Raw genomic sequence first — 18,817 nt, 5'->3', positions numbered from 1 at the left:
ACCACTTATGGAAATCCAAGAGGTAACTTCTGCTGAATTTAAAGTAACAGAGTGGGTGATATATATTTATACATAAATATACTCATATATTATAAAGCCAAAGGCCTGATCAGTGGGTTGATCGCTACACTCGATATCTCTAATCTAACCGGGAAATAGAAAAACCAGACGTTATGATAGACAACTGAGGTAATTTATTATCAATTTAACAACATCATTTTAATTATTATACAGATTATGGGCAGCTGCAGGTCAATCTGCGTTAGAGAGTGCCAAAGTATTAGTAATAAACGGTTCAGCCACATCGAGCGCAACATTGAAGAATCTAGTTCTACCAGGTGGGTCGTATAGTATATCGATAGACTAAGATCTCAATAAAATCTAAGGTGTCGGTCATTTCACCATAATGGATCATCATACCGTCACAGAAGCAGATATCAGCAATAACTTTTTCTTGGAACCTGAATCTATTGGTAAACCACGCGCGACGGAGATCGTCAGACTGTTATTGGAAATGAATGATAGTGTTAGCGGTGAAGGTCTCGTTAAGAACCCATACGAAGTTATCGAAACACAACCAGAGTACTTCACGAATTTCTCAGCCGTCATGATTCATAATCCGAAGTCTGATTTAACATCAAAACTTGCAGAGTTGGCATGGAATAATCACTTTCCTTTGTTTGTCATGAAAACTACAGGATTTTACGCATCCCTACGCGTACAACTCCCTGAGCAAACAATAATAGATACACATCCGGACACTATTGTTGATTTACGCTTAAATAAACCCTTTAAGGAGCTCACTCAATTTGCAAATTCAATAGACCTCGAGAAAGCAACGAATAATGAATACGCTCATATACCTTACATCGTTCTTCTTATTAAGGAGCTTGACATGTGGAAGAAGACACACACTGGCGCACTCCCAAAGAATCTCTCAGAGAAGAGAGAATTTAAGAAAATCTTAGATACACGCCGCAGGAAAGGTATTGATGATCAGAATTTCGATGAGGCTCAATCACAAGCTTACAGAGCATTTCAAAGTAATGATGTACCACCTGAAATTGCGACTCTATTCGATGATAATTCCTTAAAGAGCCTTTCGAAGAACTCATCGCCATTTTGGTTCCTAATCGCTGCATTGAGAGAATTTACAGAGAGACACGGTGTATTACCACACCCTGGTACACTCCCAGATTTACACACAGATACGCAAACTTACGTAAATTTGCAAAGCATATACAAAAACAAAGCACGTGAGGATGTCAATGAATTGAAGGAAATTTTGAAGGGTATTGTCGATAAGTTTGCCATCTCAATTGAAAACTTCAACGATGATATTATTGCAAGCTTTGCAAAGCATTCTGGTTATTTGAAAGTAATCAAAGGTAGTAGCATAAAAGATGAGTATACATCACCAAATCGCGATCTTGTCTGTAAGTTTGTGATTAAGATATTTATACTTTACTAAACAGACACACCAGCAAATGGCTTAAACGATGAATTTATCGCATCTGCATTCGCTATATACATCGCATTCCTAACTTCAGACGCATTTAGAGATCAATACGACAGACATCCAGGAGATTGTGCATTAGAAGAGTATGAAAACGACAAGCAGAAATTATCGGAGGAATTAAACAGGTTGACTAATGAATTATTTGATGTACAACCTTCACAAGTTGTCATCAATGCCGTCGAAGAGGTATTAAGAGGTGGTGGTGGTGATCTACCAAATACTGCAGCCTTTCTCGGTGGCTTAGCAAGTCAAGAGATAATAAAAGTGATCACGAATCAGTATATACCAATTGACAACTACTGCATAATTGATTTAGTAAAGAGCACAACGACTGTAATCAAGGTCTAGGATGATCTTAATGAATGAATACATTTATAAAAGTACATGATGTTATGCTATACAATCAGTTGTTTAACAACTCTGTTAAAATCCTCGGAGTTGGTAATAAAGGCTTGCCTTTAGCTGCTAATTCTTTTGGCCAAATAGATTTTGAGAAGTACCAAAGATGTCCTACTACAATGCCAGCTAATTCAGTTGTGGCTGCTGTCGCTCTACCGGTTATCAACCAAGAGAGTAAGACAATAGCCCAAGGGAGGTAACTTGCTCTAATGATAAAAACTAGCAATCCAATGTGAGCATTTGGATGACTTCTCGCCCATATATATACCAAAGCAGATGAGAGTGCTGATGATAAGAACGGTAAATTGATAAGCGGCGACATAGCTAGTAACATGGTAGACATTACTATCAAACTCCAAACGTAATCTGCCTTGTTAGATGCAAACTGTTCCTCCTCTAACATTCTCGAGTATCTAACGAAGAAAAAGAGGTGAAGGAACAAGTCAATTGAGATATCACCAAAGTAGAAGAAGGTGGTGAGAATCCTCCAAGGCTAGGTATATCGTTAGACTTACTAATGTGACAGAGAATACCCACTTGGTTGTTGATAAAGGCAGAGTGAAAGCTAAAGTAGAGGTTCAATGGACTTATAACGTTTACTTGTACGAGAGTTGATACTAGTACACTGCCTATAAGCCAAAATTTAGAAACTGTTGGTATTTGGTTCAAATAGTTGAGCATTTCCTCGTTGATCTAGTTCAAGCATGTCATCGACCGAAATTGTAAAGAAGATATTAAAGCAATCACCACCAAATGAGTTAAATGATGTATTAGAAGGTTATTCCTTGCTTTAATTATCAAATAAACCACTAAATAGTCTATAGATTTGAAAGTATTGACAGATATCGATCAAGATACCTTAGACACTTGTCTGAAGGAATATAACGAAGAACAATTCAATAGCATAGATTTAGATGGTGTTAGAGTGTGTTTAATCTTTTAATTTACTTGCTTTAGCTGACGACAGCACAGACATTGATTACACCACATTCACATTTTGAGGGGGAGAAATATTACGATCCTAAGTCTAGCAAACTGTTCACTCTTAATCAATTAGAGTTGAAGACAAACAGCGCTGAAGAAGTTGATCAATTGAGTTACAAGAATGAAGCACGCAGTCTCTTAGAGAAGTCATTAGATAGCTATGTCGAGGAGTACTTCTCAAATGGTACAGCTGCTGTATATACATCATTGAAGAATATTCAAGGTAGTTTACAATCACAAGAAGAGCAAGACACGGTAGAAGAAGCTAAAGACAGTGATTCTAACAAAGAGACTGCTAGAAACACTGAGAACACTGAAATGACAGAAGCAGAACACGGTACAGAAGAAGAACAAAATGAAGACAATAAAGACAAAGAAGACAAAGAAGAACAGAAGAAAGATAATGAGGATGTTGAGACGCCTCAAGAACAAGAACAAGAACAAAAAGAGGATAATGAAGATGCTGAGAAGCCAGAAGAACAACCGGAAGAGCCAGTTGAAGATAAGCCGATAGAAGAATCAAAGGAGCCAGAAGGAAGCGTACCAGCAGAGACAACCCAAGTCCATCAAGAAACGACAGAAGATACCACAGAAAATACCCCATCAGAAGAGATAACATCAATGAACATCTGTTACGCTGGTAACAAATTTAATCAATCGAATTACTGGTCAGGCAGATGGAGAGCAAATTGGGTCTACGATCTCACAACTAACGAGTTGATTGGAAATATCAACATCACAATCCATTACTTTGAGTGAGTTGGTACTTTAAAATACATATGCCTGCTAATAAATATCAGGAATGGAAACGTACAATTACAAGCGTCTCATAACCCAAAAATTAAGTCACCACTCGAAGGTCCGCCAACGACAGAGGAAGAAGCAAAGAAGTTGGTAAAGGCTATCAGCGAATCTGACAGGGCATATCAAGCCTACATCAACGTGCTTTACGAAGACAAATTGAGTGAAAAGCTCTTCCGTAGTCTTCGTAGAGCATTGCCAATCACGAGAGAAAAGATAAATTGGGATAAGGTAGTCAACTACAAGCTTGGATCTGAATTGGGCAAACTTAATAATTAATTTTTAATTCTATGTTTCCAATTTTATTTTATTAGTTGTTGATTTTGACGTCATTTTGACTTTTGCTTACTACAACGAATTAAAAATGATAAACGTTGCGATTATCGGTGTTGGTAACTCATCAAACTTACACATTCCATTCATTGAAGCTGCCGATGAGCTTAAGCTTACGCATGTACTTGAACGTAAGGCTACGAAAGATAACAGCGTAGCTAAGGATAAATGGAAACATTTAGAGCCATTCACTGTTGTTAATAAATATGAGGATATTCTTAACGATAGCAGTGTTCAACTCGTCGTTATTACTACTTCTAATACTTCACACTACGATCTCACAAAGGAAGCCCTCAAACATGGCAAGAACGTCGTTATTGAGAAGCCAATTACGCCATCATCAGAACAGGCTTTAGAATTGGCAGATTTAGCAACTAAAAATGATCTCATTTTGGCCGTTTTCCACAATAGAAGATACGACGGTGATTTCCTTACCGTTAGCAAGCTCATAAAAGAAGGTAAATTGGGTGAAATTAGTTCATTCGAATCCCGTTTTGACAGGTACAGACCAACACCAAAATCTGGCTGGCGTGAGGAGAATGCGCCAGGTTCTGGTGTCTTATTTGATTTAGGTAGCCACTTGATCGATCAAGCTGTCAACCTTTTCGGTAAACCACAACAAATCAGTGCTATAGTACAAAATAGTCGTCAAAAAGGTGACTTAAATGTCGACGATAGCTTTTTGGTTCACTTGCACTACAACAACAAGATCCCACTTACTTTTACAGCTGGCGCATCAGTACTCGCCTGCTTTAACGATCAATTGAGATATAAAGTCAGTGGTACAGAAGGATCATTCTTGAAATATGGCTTCGACGTTCAAGAAGCACAAATTAAGGACGGTCTTAAGGCACTTGATACTAAGTTTGGTGTTGACGACAAGAGTGCATATGGTACATACACATCTAGTGACCTCAAAACTGAAACTATAGAAACGACCAAAGGTGCTTGGATTGACTTTTACAGAAATGTCGCAAAATCTATCAACAAAACTGAACCCCTTGCTGTCGATCCATACTCAGCTGCTCTTACAATCAGATTGATCGAGTTGGCTCACCAATCAGCAAAGGAAGGCAGAAGGATTGATATTTCATAAACAATCATTCAATAAATACCAAGATGTATACAAGCAAATACGCTAGAATTTATGTATAGTTTTGAACTACTTCTTTGTTTTCTTATTGGTTTTACCTTTCGTATCGTCACCTTTGCGTTTGCTGCCCTTCTTATCTGTCTTTTTGTCGTCATTTGCCTGTGAAGAACGTAAGAAGGGGTTGTATAACACAAAAGAGCCTCACCTTTGGAATGACTGAAAAGAAACTGTCAAGACGCCCTTGTTGTTTGGTATTAAGCATTTTGATAAGTCTATCAGCACCTTTCCTGACTCTATCCTCTCTAGTTATTTGGTAAGTAGATAGATTAATCTTTAGTTAGTCACCCACGCAAACCCTTTCTCGTGACACAAGAATTGTACTAATCCATCGACATCAGGATGTTCCCAATTGAGCTATCGCATATCAGATTGATATTTTCATAATAAAATACACCAACCTCAACTTCATCAGCCGATTGTACATTTGGTTTCAAGAACAACTCGCGAGCTCTCTCATATGGCCAGAAATCTGGGATAACTGGACCCGATTTAGTTTTTGGTTGTTTACCTCTCTTTTTGGTCGTCTTTTTCTTCGGTGATTCATCTTCATTCTCACTATTAGATTCTTCTCTTTCGAGTTTATCCTCTTTATCCTTCTCTTCTTCCTCTTCTTTGATCTTTTCTAACTCCTTTGCTCTCTTCTCTTGATTTGCTCTACACATTGGGACGATTTCATCCAAAGATCCATATTCTCTAATTAATTTGAGAGCTGTAGATGGACCAACGCCTTTAACTGGCTCTAGGTAGTCACATCCGAGAAGGATACATAAATCTGTGAATTGCTCGCGACCCATTTCCAAGCCAGTGAGTGCTTCTTCGAGATAGTAGTGACTAATTGGCTCTTTCTTCTGCTCTGAGAATGTCAAATGTCTAAGCAAGATAGGGGCACCAAAAGTGAGGGTATCCATATCTTCACTACCTGCAGCCCAAACTTTACCACCTCTCACCAACTCTGCACATTGAGCTTCAGCTTCTGATGGTGCTTCTACTACGGGTATACCCATCAATCTGAGCAACTTTCTACATTCCATGTTATGCTCTTTAGTTACTCTGACAGTACGTCTCGATAATCTATCGATAGTTTCTGCATCACCGGTTTCTTTAGCTTCTTCACCCTGTTCAGTCGCATCTTCTCTCTTCTCAAAACGAGATTTCAAAACGTTTGATTTGAGATCTGGTGGTTTACCATCGAATACATAACACGGTTTTATACCATTATCTACCATTCTAAGAGTACGATAGAAGAAACCCATTAAATGTGAGGTAGTTTCACCTGTATCACTCATTAATTGTTCACCATCGCGCTGTCTAACCGCTATCAAGAATTGGTATATCGACATCGAAGCGTCTATAGCGACTTTCCTACCAAAGAGTGATTTAATATCTGTATGTTTTATAGCTTTCGGTGATTCTTCTGATATTACGTTTGCTAGTGCTTTAATACCCATATTTACTAACTTCTTGGTTGTTAGAAATCTAGAAGAAAAGTACGCGTTAAAATCACAGTAAAAACTATTTTATAGATTTTATTACCATTTTGTTGTATATCTCAAGCTCTTGTTTATTCATCTCTTACATTTTCACTATCAATAAAGAGATATGAGATTTGACGATCTAAGGTTGGCGTTGGTGAGGTGGAATTTCTATTAGCTTGTATCTATTGATATGAGATAGGCTATATTACTATCTACCTCAATACCGAGAAATATCTCTACGAAGGGTGAAATCATAAGTGATATGACAAACAAACAACACTCACACTCACGATAGACTATGTTGAACTATTTACTCTAACAATTGAAAGTCTTTCAAAAAGGAAATACCCTTCACAGCTCGCTTCAGAACTCGACGACGAGATTGCTAGATTAGAATTACTGAGGTTTATGACTGGAGATAGTACCGATAGAGTAGAGACTAGTGCACCAATACCAACAGAATCCGGTTAGATGAGCGTCATCTTCAATAAGTGCACAGATTGACAACATATAGCTAGGAACTTAATGCAATATCTCCAGCTACTCAATAGCAAACCATGTAATCTGGAATCACAGATTCACATCACCACAAATGTCTACAAAGCGCTAGCAGATGTTTTAGTTTCCTACACCACCAATGGATCTCAATTACGCATTATAAGTATGCTCATAAACATGATTAAAGGTGTATATCAAGAGACAATCACACAATTGATGAAAGTTACTGATGATAATACACTAATGTCACTCCCATTTGGTAGCACTTTCTCTTCTACAGTTATACACTCATTGATTAAGTTGCTGACATCCTCTAATTCCGTTAGACAACTTCAATTAGAAATCATCGACGCAATTTTGGATTTAATCAATAACCACAATGAGCAGCTTGCAATGGATATTTCTTTAGAATTGATAAATCAACTTCACGATCAAATACAAGATAGAAAAGTAACACCTGGGTGTCTCATTTCACTTATTGCTTTACTTTCAGTATCTATTTCCAAAACAAACCCAACACACAATAATTTATCGGCAATTCTTATGCATTTGGCTCCTCTCTCGGGTTCTAAATCACAAAATCTATCTGACATACCAGCTAAACACTCAATTGATGGGACATTTGAACGCGTTTGGCGCAGACTAAATAATTTGTAGTTTATATATTCATGAATGCAAGTTGAAGTGCAATGCAAAGGTGTACAAATGATTATTGTAGGAAAAGGAAGTTGGGAGCTGCTTACTGAAACAAAGATATGGTATTGTTTAAAAATTTTGATCCGTTTTTTTGTTATTGAAAGGGGGTTGAACCTTTATCTTTACCTTTAGTGTAACCGAAATTGAAAGAAAGAAAATTCTATACTTTTAAATGAATTTTTAAAAGTTTCAAATCGTTTTTTGTTTGTTAGTTCTTGGTGGTATCTTTGATCGCTGATTCATTCGCAATTTCATCCAAGAATGGCTTGAAAATATCCTGACCATTCTTAAAATCGTTATGAACGACATTCACTAAGAAGTGACTATCCATTATATCTTTAATGAGTTGTTGACTTGTTGATCCTTTCTCGTAGATGTCGCTCCATTGGTAACCCAACTCGAATGCTTCATCTTTCCATGCCATGAAACTTACAGCTTCAACGATAGTTGGTTGGACAATTTCCTTTCCTGGGAAAACACCCCAAGTTACTGCATTTGGACCTTCAGAGTGAGTGTTTGTTCTCAAATCTCCGCGTCTGTTAACTGCATAATATGTCATCATTGGGTTTAATTCGATACGGCTGATAAGTTTGTCTAAATTGTCTGGAGAAACAAAGAATTCCAAATATGCCTTGAGACTGTGTGTCAATAAAAGTTAAATAAATTATTATAGACTAACCTTCTGGTATACGTATCCACCTTTTGGACCCCATCCATGAACAGGATCATCTGAGCGAGCACCATTGACGGCAGGTTGAGAGTTGATCGTGAAGAACCCAATTTTGTTCATCATTGCGAGTTGTCTATCGATAACACTAGTCTCACGAGCTGGCGGTTGATCTGACCAAGGTAAGGCTTTGAGATCATTAAGACAGAATCTAGAGAACAAGTTGCAAACGTCATCATATTTGAGTGGTTCACCCCAAATTTCACGTGCTTCGTCAAGTTTGAAGTTAATAGTAGGTCCCCAACCATCTATTTCACCATAAGCAGGTGAACGTGAATCACCCCATCTACCATTTGGAAATTCATCCCACATTTCAGTACGTGAGAGGTAGGATTTTTGACGGTTGGCCCAGAAAATTGGTCTGATGTTTTCTGCACGTCTGGTTGGTGTAAGTGATGGTCTCCAAGGTAATGGATTGAGTATTTGGGTTTGAGGGATCAAATTTAACTCTTGAAGGATCATTTTTGGACCACGTTCAAGGTTCATTGTGTATAAATGTAAACCTCTAATACCGACATTAGCATCTAGGATCTTCCTGCACATATCTGAAACTAATTTTGTACCAACTTCACGTACTTTAGCGTCATCTTCTTTTACAGCCTCGAGCTGATCCATCCAGTCTTGTGGGACCTTGGTTTGAGCCATTTGAACCGCTTTTTGGAAACCGTTCCAGGTTTGAATTGGCATAATACCTGGTACGATTGGTACGGTGACGCCAGCTTCTCTAACTTTGTTACACCAATCAATGAAGTTGTCAACATCGTAGAACATTTGTGTCATGATGAGATCTGCACCAGCGTCTACCTTTTCTTTAAGATATTGTATTTCATTGTCTTTATCAGAAGAATGCTTGTATTGGAGGTTGCCTTCTGGGAAACCAGCTACTGCGACTTCAAAGTAATCACCATACTCTTGTCTAATGTGCCTAACTAGATCGGCTGCATAGGTGAAACCATTTGGGTGGGGGTACCACTCAGTCTGTCCTCTAGGTGGATCTCCACGTAGTGCTAATACATTAGTGCAGCCATTCTTTTTTGCTTCCTAAGGATTGTAAGCGAGTTTCTGAATTAGAGTACTAATACCGACTTCAAGTGCGTTTATGACTTTTTCACGAGGCATACCGGTACAAGTCAAATGCATACAGGTTTCGACTCCGATAGACGCCTGACATGTTTTAACCAATTCAGTTGTAAGTTCAGCCGTTCTGCCACCGGAGTGCCTGTATCGTCAGCACATGAGCGAAAAAAGTAGATAAAAGCCTACCAAGTGATATCAACGAATTCAGGACCTAGGCGTCTCATTCTCTCTATACGATCTACGAGGTTAGTCATCCCCTGTACACTATGAGCTGATATTGTTGTAGATAAATCGACGAACCTGGGCTGTTCTCTGTATAAAGTTAATAAAATCCTAGAAGAAAGAAGATACTTACAGGAGGAAAGAACTCAAAACTCCACCAAAGTCTGTCTTCCCTTTCTGCAGCCAACAGCTTCTCCGTTATTTTCATCGTTGTAGATCAACAAGCGGATTTAATAGAATAAACAGCTAAATAGTTAAATTTTATTTTAGACTGAGTAGGTTGCTAGTTGGTCTTTTATATTTCTAATATCTAGATAGCCTCTATGGTCGTACAACCTATAAAGTGTTTGATTGAACTCTCAAAAGCGTTCAGACAACAGCATCTGCCTAAGGTTATAGCTCCATCGAATAGCATCCCTGGTAACTCTTTAGATTTCGCCCTTACGAGATCCAAAAAGTATAACAACCGCACTTTTGGTCTAAGTACAACTCTCGATGATCCAACAAACAATCAACTAGGCTGCTATTTATCTACCCTGCCTAGCAATATATGCGTTATATCAAACTACGATCCATACGTTCATACTCTCGTCGATCTACTCAAACATCAGAAAATATCAGCTGCTTTACGCTTTTATAGACACTCAATCCACGATGATCTCAATACAGGTGGTAAAAACGTTTATTTTGCACCAAGAGTCCTAGTCACTATCTCATTCGCTATCATTTCTGCAAAGTTCGCTGTAAATTGTCGCGATATAGACAAATTGAATAATTTGGCTCAATGCGTGCATGACAGTTTACGCAATTATTTAAAGCATCACAACAGTTGCAAGCCATACCCTTATGCAGTCTCTCGTGTATACGAGTTGCTACAGAAATACGATATACAATCAACGCCGAATTTGATAGCAGAGCAGCAATTACTAGACATTAAACTAACAATAGACACTCATATACAACTCCTCCGATCGCTATTCTATGAATTTAATGACGGGACATCAGATAAGGAGAGTATCATCGTTGATATCGCATCTACGCTTTCATTGATGCTCAGAAATGATTTCAAGATTGATCAGAAATTCCTAAGGTTTATTCGTCACATGTCTATGCAACTTGGTGAAAGTCGTTTCGAGTTATCTGAGAGACTTCGGAAGCTATCCTCAACGAATACCTCGAAAATCAGCAGGAATATAAACATTCTTGCTAATAACATAGACAAAGGTTCGAAATCAGCTTCAGCATTGTTCAATTCATCACATCTACTCAGAACATCACGATCAAGGTTGCACACATCCTCTTTAGAATATAAAACACAACGAGCGATCATCATGAAGAAGTTACAATCAAATATAGAGCATAATAATCGTTTAGACATTACTTCAACTAGTTTACATAATTTAATAAGGCTTTCATTAACAGTATCTCGACAAAGGGACGCTTTTAGGGTATCCTACAAACATTTTCAGAAACTCCTCAAGTTGTTTCATCAGTACGACTCACCGGAAAAGTTCCAACCGGAGTCTACACCAACTGTTGCATCGATTAAAGCCAAAAATCTACGTCGACGAATTCTCACAGCCGCGACAACTATAATGGATGCATCAATTCATAGTAAAATGTACACTAGTATACGCTACGCTAATCGCGTATTCCACGATCTAGCGAATGGAGGAGTATTACACCATGCGACTATCGATGAATACGATGCACTTATTCGTTTATTCTGGAAGACAATGATGATATCTCCCCATTGGAAGGGAAGAGTAGGTCTCAGTCGCGCTTTGCGGGTGTATAAAGATGCCTACTCTCATCGTGGTCTTCATGATGATGGGAGTATATGGCGGAAACATCTGCGCAAGCATGAGAAAATGATAATGACGCAGTGTGTCAATTACATGTCATCTGATCTTGAGAATGACAGTCGTATTGATGCTATCAAACATGTCTTGGAAACATTCGAAGCACTCAGCTGTAGCGTTCGCGAAGAGCTTCTCGCGAAAGTCATCAAGATGTCACCACTAAGCAGTAAAGAACAATTAGCGCGGATAATCAAAGCACTCAACGACTTTGCTAGTAAAAGGATTAAAGAGAATTGATTTGTAATTTACTTTATAACTTCTTACCCAACCTCTTACATCATAACCATGTTCTGCATATCGAGAAGACGTAAAGAGAGACTAGAAGAGAGGATAAAAGAAGAACGTGAAGAATCCTGCGTTCATTTTGTTGATCTAGAAAGATCAGATTCGTCGTTATCGCTCTTGCCAACCTACGAGGCAGTGAGTTATGAACCAATATCTGATCAAGCGGCACGAATAATGCGTTACGCGCTCAAGAAAGAGAGAGACAACCTGATAAATATAGGAATGAAACTACATCAGTACCCAGAGACCGCTTTCCAAGAAAGATACGCTCGAGATCTCCTAAGTGGATTTATGAAGAATAAAGGTTGGATTGTAGAAAAAAGCATCTGTGGCTTAGAAACCTCTTGGAAAGCTACCTTCAGGCATGGAGAAGGCGGTAGAACTGTTGGTTTCAACGCCGAAATGGATGTAGGTATTCAATAAACTATGATGTCATATCAGCTCATTTCGGCAGGCTTTGCCAGGGATTGGACACGCTTGTGGACATAGTAGGACATTGCATTAACTAGGATATTGATATATTAAGAACCTCTACAGATCTTATTGCCGAAGGCGCCATAGCTGCAGCGTTGGGTTTGGCTGCAGCAATGAAGGAAATGGATATTAGTGGTAAAGTTATCCTCATTGGTACGCCAGCCGAAGAAAGTGGAGGAGGTTTGTTTTTCTTTTGTCCATAGGATACAGCAGTAACCACAAATAGGCAAGATTACCTTACTTAAACGCGGCGCGTACGAGGATGCATCTGCAATGCTCATGATACATCCAGGTGGCGGTGCACCTTACAAAGCAGACATTTTATCGCCGATGTTGGCGATAGACTCTTTCAGTAAGTATGTATACCCTTATCGACACAGTGTTGACAAACAAATAGACGTTGAGTTCTTCGGGAGAGCGTAAGTGCTAGATAAGCTCATTTTCATTTACTTAATAAACCAGTGCACATGCAGCTTTGGCGCCCGACCAAGGAATTAATGCTCTGGATGCTGCTGTTTTAGCCTACAGTAATGTGAATGCACTTAGGCAACAGGTGAGATATTAGCTACCTGTGGATTTAAACTAATAAAGCTTCAAGATCAAATCATATGAACGCGTGCATGGCGTTATAGAAGGTCAGAATTATGCGACGAATGTAATACCCGATTACTCAAAACTCAAATACGGTGTGAGGAGCGGGACACTGGCTGAATTGATAGACCTCAAACGGCGGACAATGGCATGTATGAAAGCAGCAGCTCAAGCGACTGGTTGTCGGATTGTTATACATGATAGCACACCTCCTCATCCAGAGCTACACCATAATGGGCACTTAGGTAAGTGAAAGTTGTTGAGAGGATACCTTTAACAAATCTAGCATATGAATATGCAAACATCATGCAACGTAATTTTAGCACGAAAGTCCAACTTTCTCTAGATACGCCTGGAGGTGCATCTACAGATTTTGGAGCAATAACATATGCTATGCCAGCTTTACACCCTGCTTATGAGATATACTCAGAGAAAGGCGTATCTAATCATTCGCCGGGTTTCACTGGTGCGACTGATAAGCCAATCGCGCACGAGAAGACAATCGAAGCGGCTATGGGTATATCATTAACAGCATTTAGAGTCTTATCGGATGAAGAGTTTGCTCATGTCGTCGAATCGGAATATGATCATTGGGTTCGGCAATTGGATAAGCGGCTATAAGACAGTTAAGACCGATGGGGATCAACTTGGAATGTGACATGCCGCTATCACATTACATAAAACACTAAATAAGCGCGACGAATTATTTCAGGTGTTTATTGTAAAATATGAAAATTTACTTGTTCTCTTCTCACCTCGCTCGCTTGCCAAAAATTTCTTATCTAGAGGCACAGTTGGTCGAAAGATAACGTGTCTTTTTAGATAACTACTATGAATAGAGAGCAGAACATAGATCAGCATAGTGTTTTACCAGCTTATCACGTCCCCTCTGCCGGATCTGAGTCTAATGAAAATGAATTGAAGAAGAAAGAGGGCGCTGAACCAGATGTAGATGTTTTTTATAAGGATAACGATGTACAAGATCAAGAACTTGCTCAACCTCAATCAAAATACGACGCAAAAGCTGCTGAATTGAAGTCTAAGATTGAGAGTTTCTTTACCTGGAAGTATTTACGTACCCCAGTGCTTTTATTCACTGCATGCCTCATACTTGGTTGGTGGATCGCTGGTTTATTCACTATGAGGCATAGATGGTGAGTTATCGCTTATATAGTTCTTCCCTGGCTCACATGATAACAGGATTGTACAGACAGTATGGGGTGGGATATCGATTATTTAGAGAGAAAGTACCTAACATACTCAGCTTGGTTCTTAATCGGCGTAATCTTCTTCAGATTCGTACCATCATCCAAATTTGGTCGTCCGATAGGCAGAGTCTGGACAGCAAACATTTCTAATCACTTCTTTAAGATACCACGTCCAGCTAGACTGACTATAGGATGGTTGATGGTTTTAGGTTTGATTTTCGGTGGTGTGAGTGACATAGAAGCATAAATTACAGTACTCATCAAAATACAGGCATTTGGTTTCCCAGAAAATGAGGAATCTAATTATAGAGACCGTGGTATGTGTCAACTATATGGTGTTAGCATGAACAGTGACGCCAATACCTCTTAGTTATCTCTATATTTGGAATTTTTGTCTTCCAATTATGTCTTTATATAGGCTCCAAACACCATAGAGCGATACAATGGCACATTATTTGTATTGGCTTGTTCTTCCAACAAGCTATCGGAATGTTTGTAAGTAAAGTCAGCCATTGGGTACAGCACGCTGAGTTCTTCAAAGGTCCTTAAAACAAGAGCAGGATACGATCTTTTTAATTGGATTATTACACTCGCTAAAGACTTCCTCTCACAATCACAAACTGCTACAGCTTTCTTCCTCAGTGACGATATCGTCGGTCAACACTTCTTCTTATTAACTACATTACCCGCTATTATGTTCTTTATTGCGTTCGTTCAATTATGCTACTTTTTGGGAGTTATACAATGGTTCTTGAAAAAATTCGCTTGGTTCTTCCAAAGGCTTTTCACAATCAGTGGTTGTGAAGCTATCAGTGTCACGGCCACGCCATTTGTTGGCCAAGCTGAAAGTGCATGTTTGATCAAACCGTACGTCAAAGATATGACTAATGCAGAATTGCACGCACTTTTGACAGCAGGTTTCAGTACAGTTAGTGGATCAACTATGTTGTCGTATATACAGTTAGGTGTTAACCCAGTCCATATCGTCACATCAGCTATCATGTCAATTCCATCAGCTATTTCTATTTCTAATTTGAGAATGCCGGAAGTAGAGACACCATTATTTGCCAACAAAGTTGTCGTTGATAGAGGAGAATTAGAGTACACCGATCGTGGTAATTGGATTTTAGCTTTTTCAAATGGTGCAAAATTGGGTATTTACATTGCAGGACTGATTTTAACAAACATTTTATGTGTTCTCGGTTTATTATACGCATTTGATGGCTTCTTAACTTGGATTGGAAGAAGCTTTTCTATACATGAGCCAACACCATTAACATTGGAATTGATTTTGGAGTACGTCTTCTATCCAATTGCATGGTTGATGGGTTCACCAAAAGCGGATATCCTTAAAGTATCAAAACTTATGGGTATGAAAGTAATAGCCAATGAATTTGTTGCGTATAAAGAGTATCAAGCGATGCAAGACCCAGAAAGTCCATCATATGATCCATTCACTAGTAGAGGAGGCACAATCGCAGAGTTCTCACTCTGTTCATTTGGAAATATTGCATCGGTTGGTATACAAATTGGTGTCATGGCTGCATTAGCACCAACGAAGAGGAAAGAAGTTAGTGGTCTAGTTATAAGTGCGCTATGTTGTGGTATAATTTCAACCTGTCAAACAGCAGCTATAGCTGGATTATTGTCATAGAATATTTTTATTTCGGATTCTTTTGTTTATTTGTATTTTTTAGTTTGTTCCTCTTTGATTGACAATCAAGAATGTCATCAGCAATTGTAGATAAAGAAGGTCTGTTTAGTATATTTATATGTGATATATTTAAACGACTATATTAGATGAACTTAAAGATTCCATTGGTGAAGAATTATACACAGCATTGCTGAATATGAAGGATAGGATCTACATTCTAAAGCAATATGAGAATATTGAGAAGTTTATGAAATCTGAGTGCGTATTTATATCGTATATCTGCACTCACTAACGCTCATTAGTGATACAACGACTGATATACCTACTCAAAATAGCTATCACAAGTTGATACTAATTAAGATAATAAACTACTTTAAACTTAGCTACTCAACGGAACCGTCAAAGTTAGGCGTTTTATTAATAAAGACTACAAACTCAGTTTTACCGGATAAAAATTTATCTGAATTAGTTCCACTGGAAGTTAATCAACAGTCAAACGTTAAGATAATAACAAGACAGTCATCGTCTCCACAAGCTAGCACCTCACCTTCTGCTACACCTGCACTACCGAGAGACACTACACCGAAATCGTTACATGAACGTGAACAAGCTTACCAGGAAGCCAGATCGAGGATATTCACAAACCTGGATAGCACGCAGATCGCTGGCGAAACTGAGCTATCTATGTTAGAGCAAGATGGTGATAGCAATCGAGAAGACGACGATGATGAATTTGGATATGATGACATCCCAAGGGATCTATCAAGGTTACCTTCTTATCAATATCAACAGCAGCAGCAACAGCAACAACATCAACAACAAATACAAGCTCAGATATTTCAAGCTCAAGCTCAAGCTGCATTCGCCGCATCGACTGCAGCTTTATCCGCACAACAACAACAACAACAGCAACCACAAACTAATCAATTTTGGAATCCATGGATGAGACCTAATGTTTTCCTACCACCAAATCCTACTCCATTTGCTTTCCCTACTGCGAGTACAGTAGGTGGAGTACCACCATATAGACCACCACCACCACCACCATTTTTATACACTGGCCCATCTACTAGACCACCAATAAATCAACCAATACGACCACCTAGAACGCAAACAACAACACAGCGTCCACCAGTCATAAATCATTCGACAAAGAACTCACTCAAATCTGTAAGACCAACAAGTATACCAACAAAAGAACAAAATGAAGTGAAAAACAGTAGCGGAATTCTTAATTTAGATTCATTAAGTATGAATGATTTAAAATCGACACCGCGGCGTAAAGCATCACCAAATAATAACAATAATGCAAAAATAAATAAATAAATGTGTAATTTTACTACAACTATAATGCTAATTTATTACTATCATCGATAGATTCATTCATCAATTCCATGAGATTTTGTAATGCTTCTCTATCTTCTTCTTGGACGTTGCTGAGATTTCCAGGTAAACCATGTATTGATTTACCAGAAAGACTGTTCTCATCATAGCCTAATACTCTACGTAGGATGACTTCCCTGTTGCGACTACCGTCTATTTCAATCTTATCTAACTCTTTAAGAAGATTTTTCAAATTTGGGTATGTTTTGAATAAATCGCGAATTTTTTCGTTTGTTGCTATAGCGAATATTTCATTCCTCCTCAATGGTTTTGGATCATTACGTGATAATGCGTCTTGAAATAGTTTTTCATCTGGTTCTTCCGGCCATCTGAGAGTATGTAATGGACGCAACGGTTGTTTCTCCTCTTCCTCCTGTTTCTCTTCTTTTTCCTGTCTCTCCACTCCTGTTAGTTCTGCCTGCTGCTCAATATCCGCTTTAGCAGGTTTCGGTTCTTCTTGATTGGCTAATTCGGCTAATATTTATATTAGATAGTTTTCAAGTGTATATAAATAGACACACATTCTATAGATTTATAACAACTAACTGAGCAGTACAATAATGAAGTTTGTCTATGTTGATAACGAAACTCATTTTGTTTGCAAACTTGACATAACGGTCTTGATTTATTTTGTTTATTTCTCATTAACTTCTATCAGGTGTAATCCAATAAACTGGGTAGCGTCTAGAACTTAAATTCTAAAATAATTCTGTCAGTGATGGACGTAATTAGATAAGAGGATAAAACTAACATTCCATATTAAAGCCCAGCCGAGCATTAAAGTAGAGCTAATTAATAATGTAGCGAGGTATCTCCAGCTATAGCTAACAATTGAAGGCATAGTTGTAGCTATCAAGGCTGTTGCGCCAGCAGGTGGGTGGGTCGTACCTGTGAAATGCATAGCTGCCACGGCACTAGCAGTTGCTAAACTTGCAGCAAACCATGCTAGTTGTCCAACTTCCATTGCACCATGTATTGCACTCTCTGATGGATTATATCCACTATTTAGTGAGAATAGTCGTTGAAATATTACGCCTATCAGAGCAGAAATGAAATGTCCAAATATTAAATTACGCGGTTGAGCAAATGGACTTTCAAATGTACCAAAAACTAATACCGCACTCGCACCCATAGATGGTACAATGTATGGATTCCAATTCACTAAGTCATTTGAATACGAGAAGACGGCGATCAGGAGTGCTATTCCAACGAAAGAACCTATCCAACCTAGTAGATTTATTTCTGTATCTCTCGTCATGTACTTCAAGAATGGCAGCAGCTGCTGTCCTTCATGTGATCTATATCCTAAGAAATGGGATATAAAGCGTGGTAATCTGGCTATATATCTATCAGATTGTTTATCTCTTTTGAATATTTCATCAAAATGCTTTATTGGATTTAAACTATTAACTTTCTTCATTATTTTTTCCAATAAAGCCGTGATCTTCGCTAATTACGTACGTAAGGCGAATTAAT

The 18,817-nt window shown here is 38.5% G+C and overlaps 13 protein-coding genes across 13 annotated transcripts; 8 read left to right on the top strand and 5 right to left on the bottom strand.

Annotated features, from left to right (window-relative positions):
• WALSEDRAFT_41979 (hypothetical protein) lies at nt 1-1,868 on the top strand (the record flags this gene model as incomplete). The annotated part of the gene is made up of 6 exons (XM_006955681.1): nt 1-51; nt 98-112; nt 160-189; nt 235-338; nt 387-1,436; nt 1,485-1,868. The coding sequence occupies exons 1-6, from the start codon at nt 8-10 to the stop codon at nt 1,865-1,867; spliced, it is 1,626 nt and encodes a 541-aa protein (XP_006955743.1). The 5' UTR covers nt 1-7.
• An 11-nt stretch (nt 1,869-1,879) lies between these two features.
• Nucleotides 1,880-2,627, bottom strand: WALSEDRAFT_58998 (Der1-like protein). The gene is made up of 2 exons (XM_006955680.1): nt 2,456-2,627; nt 1,880-2,411 (listed from the first exon to the last, which is right to left on the bottom strand). Exons 1-2 carry the CDS (start codon nt 2,597-2,599, stop codon nt 1,923-1,925), a joined length of 633 nt encoding a protein of 210 aa, XP_006955742.1. The 5' UTR covers nt 2,600-2,627; the 3' UTR covers nt 1,880-1,922.
• Nucleotides 1,880-3,982, top strand: WALSEDRAFT_66787 (subunits of heterodimeric actin filament capping protein Capz; the record flags this gene model as incomplete). Its single annotated transcript, XM_006955679.1, has 4 exons — nt 1,880-2,695; nt 2,743-2,843; nt 2,891-3,657; nt 3,703-3,982. Exons 1-4 carry the CDS (start codon nt 2,623-2,625, stop codon nt 3,980-3,982), a joined length of 1,221 nt encoding a protein of 406 aa, XP_006955741.1. The 5' UTR covers nt 1,880-2,622.
• A 63-nt stretch (nt 3,983-4,045) lies between these two features.
• Nucleotides 4,046-6,625, top strand: WALSEDRAFT_30721 (NAD(P)-binding protein). Its single transcript, XM_006955678.1, has 4 exons — nt 4,046-5,288; nt 5,335-5,431; nt 5,479-5,543; nt 5,588-6,625. Exon 1 carries the CDS (start codon nt 4,068-4,070, stop codon nt 5,130-5,132), a length of 1,065 nt encoding a protein of 354 aa, XP_006955740.1. The 5' UTR covers nt 4,046-4,067; the 3' UTR covers nt 5,133-5,288; nt 5,335-5,431; nt 5,479-5,543; nt 5,588-6,625.
• Nucleotides 4,047-6,637, bottom strand: WALSEDRAFT_41971 (PIN domain-like protein; the record flags this gene model as incomplete). The annotated part of the gene is made up of 4 exons (XM_006955677.1): nt 4,047-5,288; nt 5,335-5,431; nt 5,479-5,543; nt 5,588-6,637. 4 exons carry the CDS (start codon nt 6,635-6,637, stop codon nt 5,199-5,201), a joined length of 1,302 nt encoding a protein of 433 aa, XP_006955739.1. The 3' UTR covers nt 4,047-5,198.
• A 151-nt stretch (nt 6,638-6,788) lies between these two features.
• Nucleotides 6,789-7,819, top strand: WALSEDRAFT_66784 (hypothetical protein; the record flags this gene model as incomplete). The annotated part of the gene is made up of 4 exons (XM_006955676.1): nt 6,789-6,818; nt 6,864-6,909; nt 6,960-7,130; nt 7,179-7,819. 4 exons carry the CDS (start codon nt 6,789-6,791, stop codon nt 7,817-7,819), a joined length of 888 nt encoding a protein of 295 aa, XP_006955738.1.
• A 4-nt stretch (nt 7,820-7,823) lies between these two features.
• WALSEDRAFT_66783 (methylenetetrahydrofolate reduct) lies at nt 7,824-10,092 on the bottom strand (the record flags this gene model as incomplete). Its single annotated transcript, XM_006955675.1, has 6 exons — nt 7,824-8,489; nt 8,538-9,626; nt 9,672-9,804; nt 9,849-9,919; nt 9,963-9,974; nt 10,018-10,092. 6 exons carry the CDS (start codon nt 10,090-10,092, stop codon nt 8,067-8,069), a joined length of 1,803 nt encoding a protein of 600 aa, XP_006955737.1. The 3' UTR covers nt 7,824-8,066.
• On the top strand, nt 10,081-13,842 carry WALSEDRAFT_58995 (hypothetical protein). The gene is made up of 7 exons (XM_006955673.1): nt 10,081-10,159; nt 10,203-12,439; nt 12,486-12,685; nt 12,732-12,857; nt 12,903-13,058; nt 13,104-13,341; nt 13,383-13,842. The coding sequence occupies exon 2, from the start codon at nt 10,208-10,210 to the stop codon at nt 11,981-11,983; it is 1,776 nt and encodes a 591-aa protein (XP_006955735.1). The 5' UTR covers nt 10,081-10,159; nt 10,203-10,207; the 3' UTR covers nt 11,984-12,439; nt 12,486-12,685; nt 12,732-12,857; nt 12,903-13,058; nt 13,104-13,341; nt 13,383-13,842.
• WALSEDRAFT_30719 (hypothetical protein) lies at nt 10,082-13,839 on the top strand. The gene is made up of 9 exons (XM_006955674.1): nt 10,082-10,159; nt 10,203-12,439; nt 12,486-12,519; nt 12,569-12,685; nt 12,732-12,857; nt 12,903-12,924; nt 12,968-13,058; nt 13,104-13,341; nt 13,383-13,839. The coding sequence occupies exons 2-9, from the start codon at nt 12,032-12,034 to the stop codon at nt 13,715-13,717; spliced, it is 1,371 nt and encodes a 456-aa protein (XP_006955736.1). The 5' UTR covers nt 10,082-10,159; nt 10,203-12,031; the 3' UTR covers nt 13,718-13,839.
• An 85-nt stretch (nt 13,843-13,927) lies between the features above and the next one.
• Nucleotides 13,928-15,958, top strand: WALSEDRAFT_61722 (hypothetical protein; the record flags this gene model as incomplete). Its single annotated transcript, XM_006955672.1, has 6 exons — nt 13,928-14,250; nt 14,297-14,316; nt 14,361-14,530; nt 14,576-14,621; nt 14,675-14,799; nt 14,846-15,958. The coding sequence occupies 6 exons, from the start codon at nt 13,928-13,930 to the stop codon at nt 15,956-15,958; spliced, it is 1,797 nt and encodes a 598-aa protein (XP_006955734.1).
• Nucleotides 15,959-16,029: 71 nt separating this feature from the next.
• WALSEDRAFT_61721 (hypothetical protein) lies at nt 16,030-17,217 on the top strand (the record flags this gene model as incomplete). Its single annotated transcript, XM_006955671.1, has 4 exons — nt 16,030-16,057; nt 16,105-16,216; nt 16,261-17,167; nt 17,209-17,217. The coding sequence occupies 4 exons, from the start codon at nt 16,030-16,032 to the stop codon at nt 17,215-17,217; spliced, it is 1,056 nt and encodes a 351-aa protein (XP_006955733.1).
• A 156-nt stretch (nt 17,218-17,373) lies between these two features.
• On the bottom strand, nt 17,374-18,768 carry WALSEDRAFT_58994 (hypothetical protein). Its single transcript, XM_006955670.1, has 3 exons — nt 18,093-18,768; nt 17,863-18,039; nt 17,374-17,815 (listed from the first exon to the last, which is right to left on the bottom strand). Exons 1-2 carry the CDS (start codon nt 18,759-18,761, stop codon nt 17,986-17,988), a joined length of 723 nt encoding a protein of 240 aa, XP_006955732.1. The 5' UTR covers nt 18,762-18,768; the 3' UTR covers nt 17,374-17,815; nt 17,863-17,985.
• Nucleotides 17,502-17,693, bottom strand: WALSEDRAFT_4180 (hypothetical protein; the record flags this gene model as incomplete). Its single annotated transcript, XM_006955573.1, has 1 exon — nt 17,502-17,693. A coding segment is annotated over one exon (192 nt), but the record flags the coding sequence as incomplete, so codon positions are not given.
• Nucleotides 18,769-18,817: the final 49 nt, after the last annotated feature.

The sequence above is a fragment of the Wallemia mellicola genome (assembly GCF_000263375.1).
Source record: "Wallemia mellicola CBS 633.66 unplaced genomic scaffold WALSEscaffold_1, whole genome shotgun sequence".
Taxonomy (NCBI): Eukaryota; Fungi; Basidiomycota; class Wallemiomycetes; order Wallemiales; family Wallemiaceae; genus Wallemia; species Wallemia mellicola.
The sequence above is the reverse complement of the archived record's forward strand: the minus strand, read 5'-3'. Positions and strand labels throughout refer to the sequence as shown.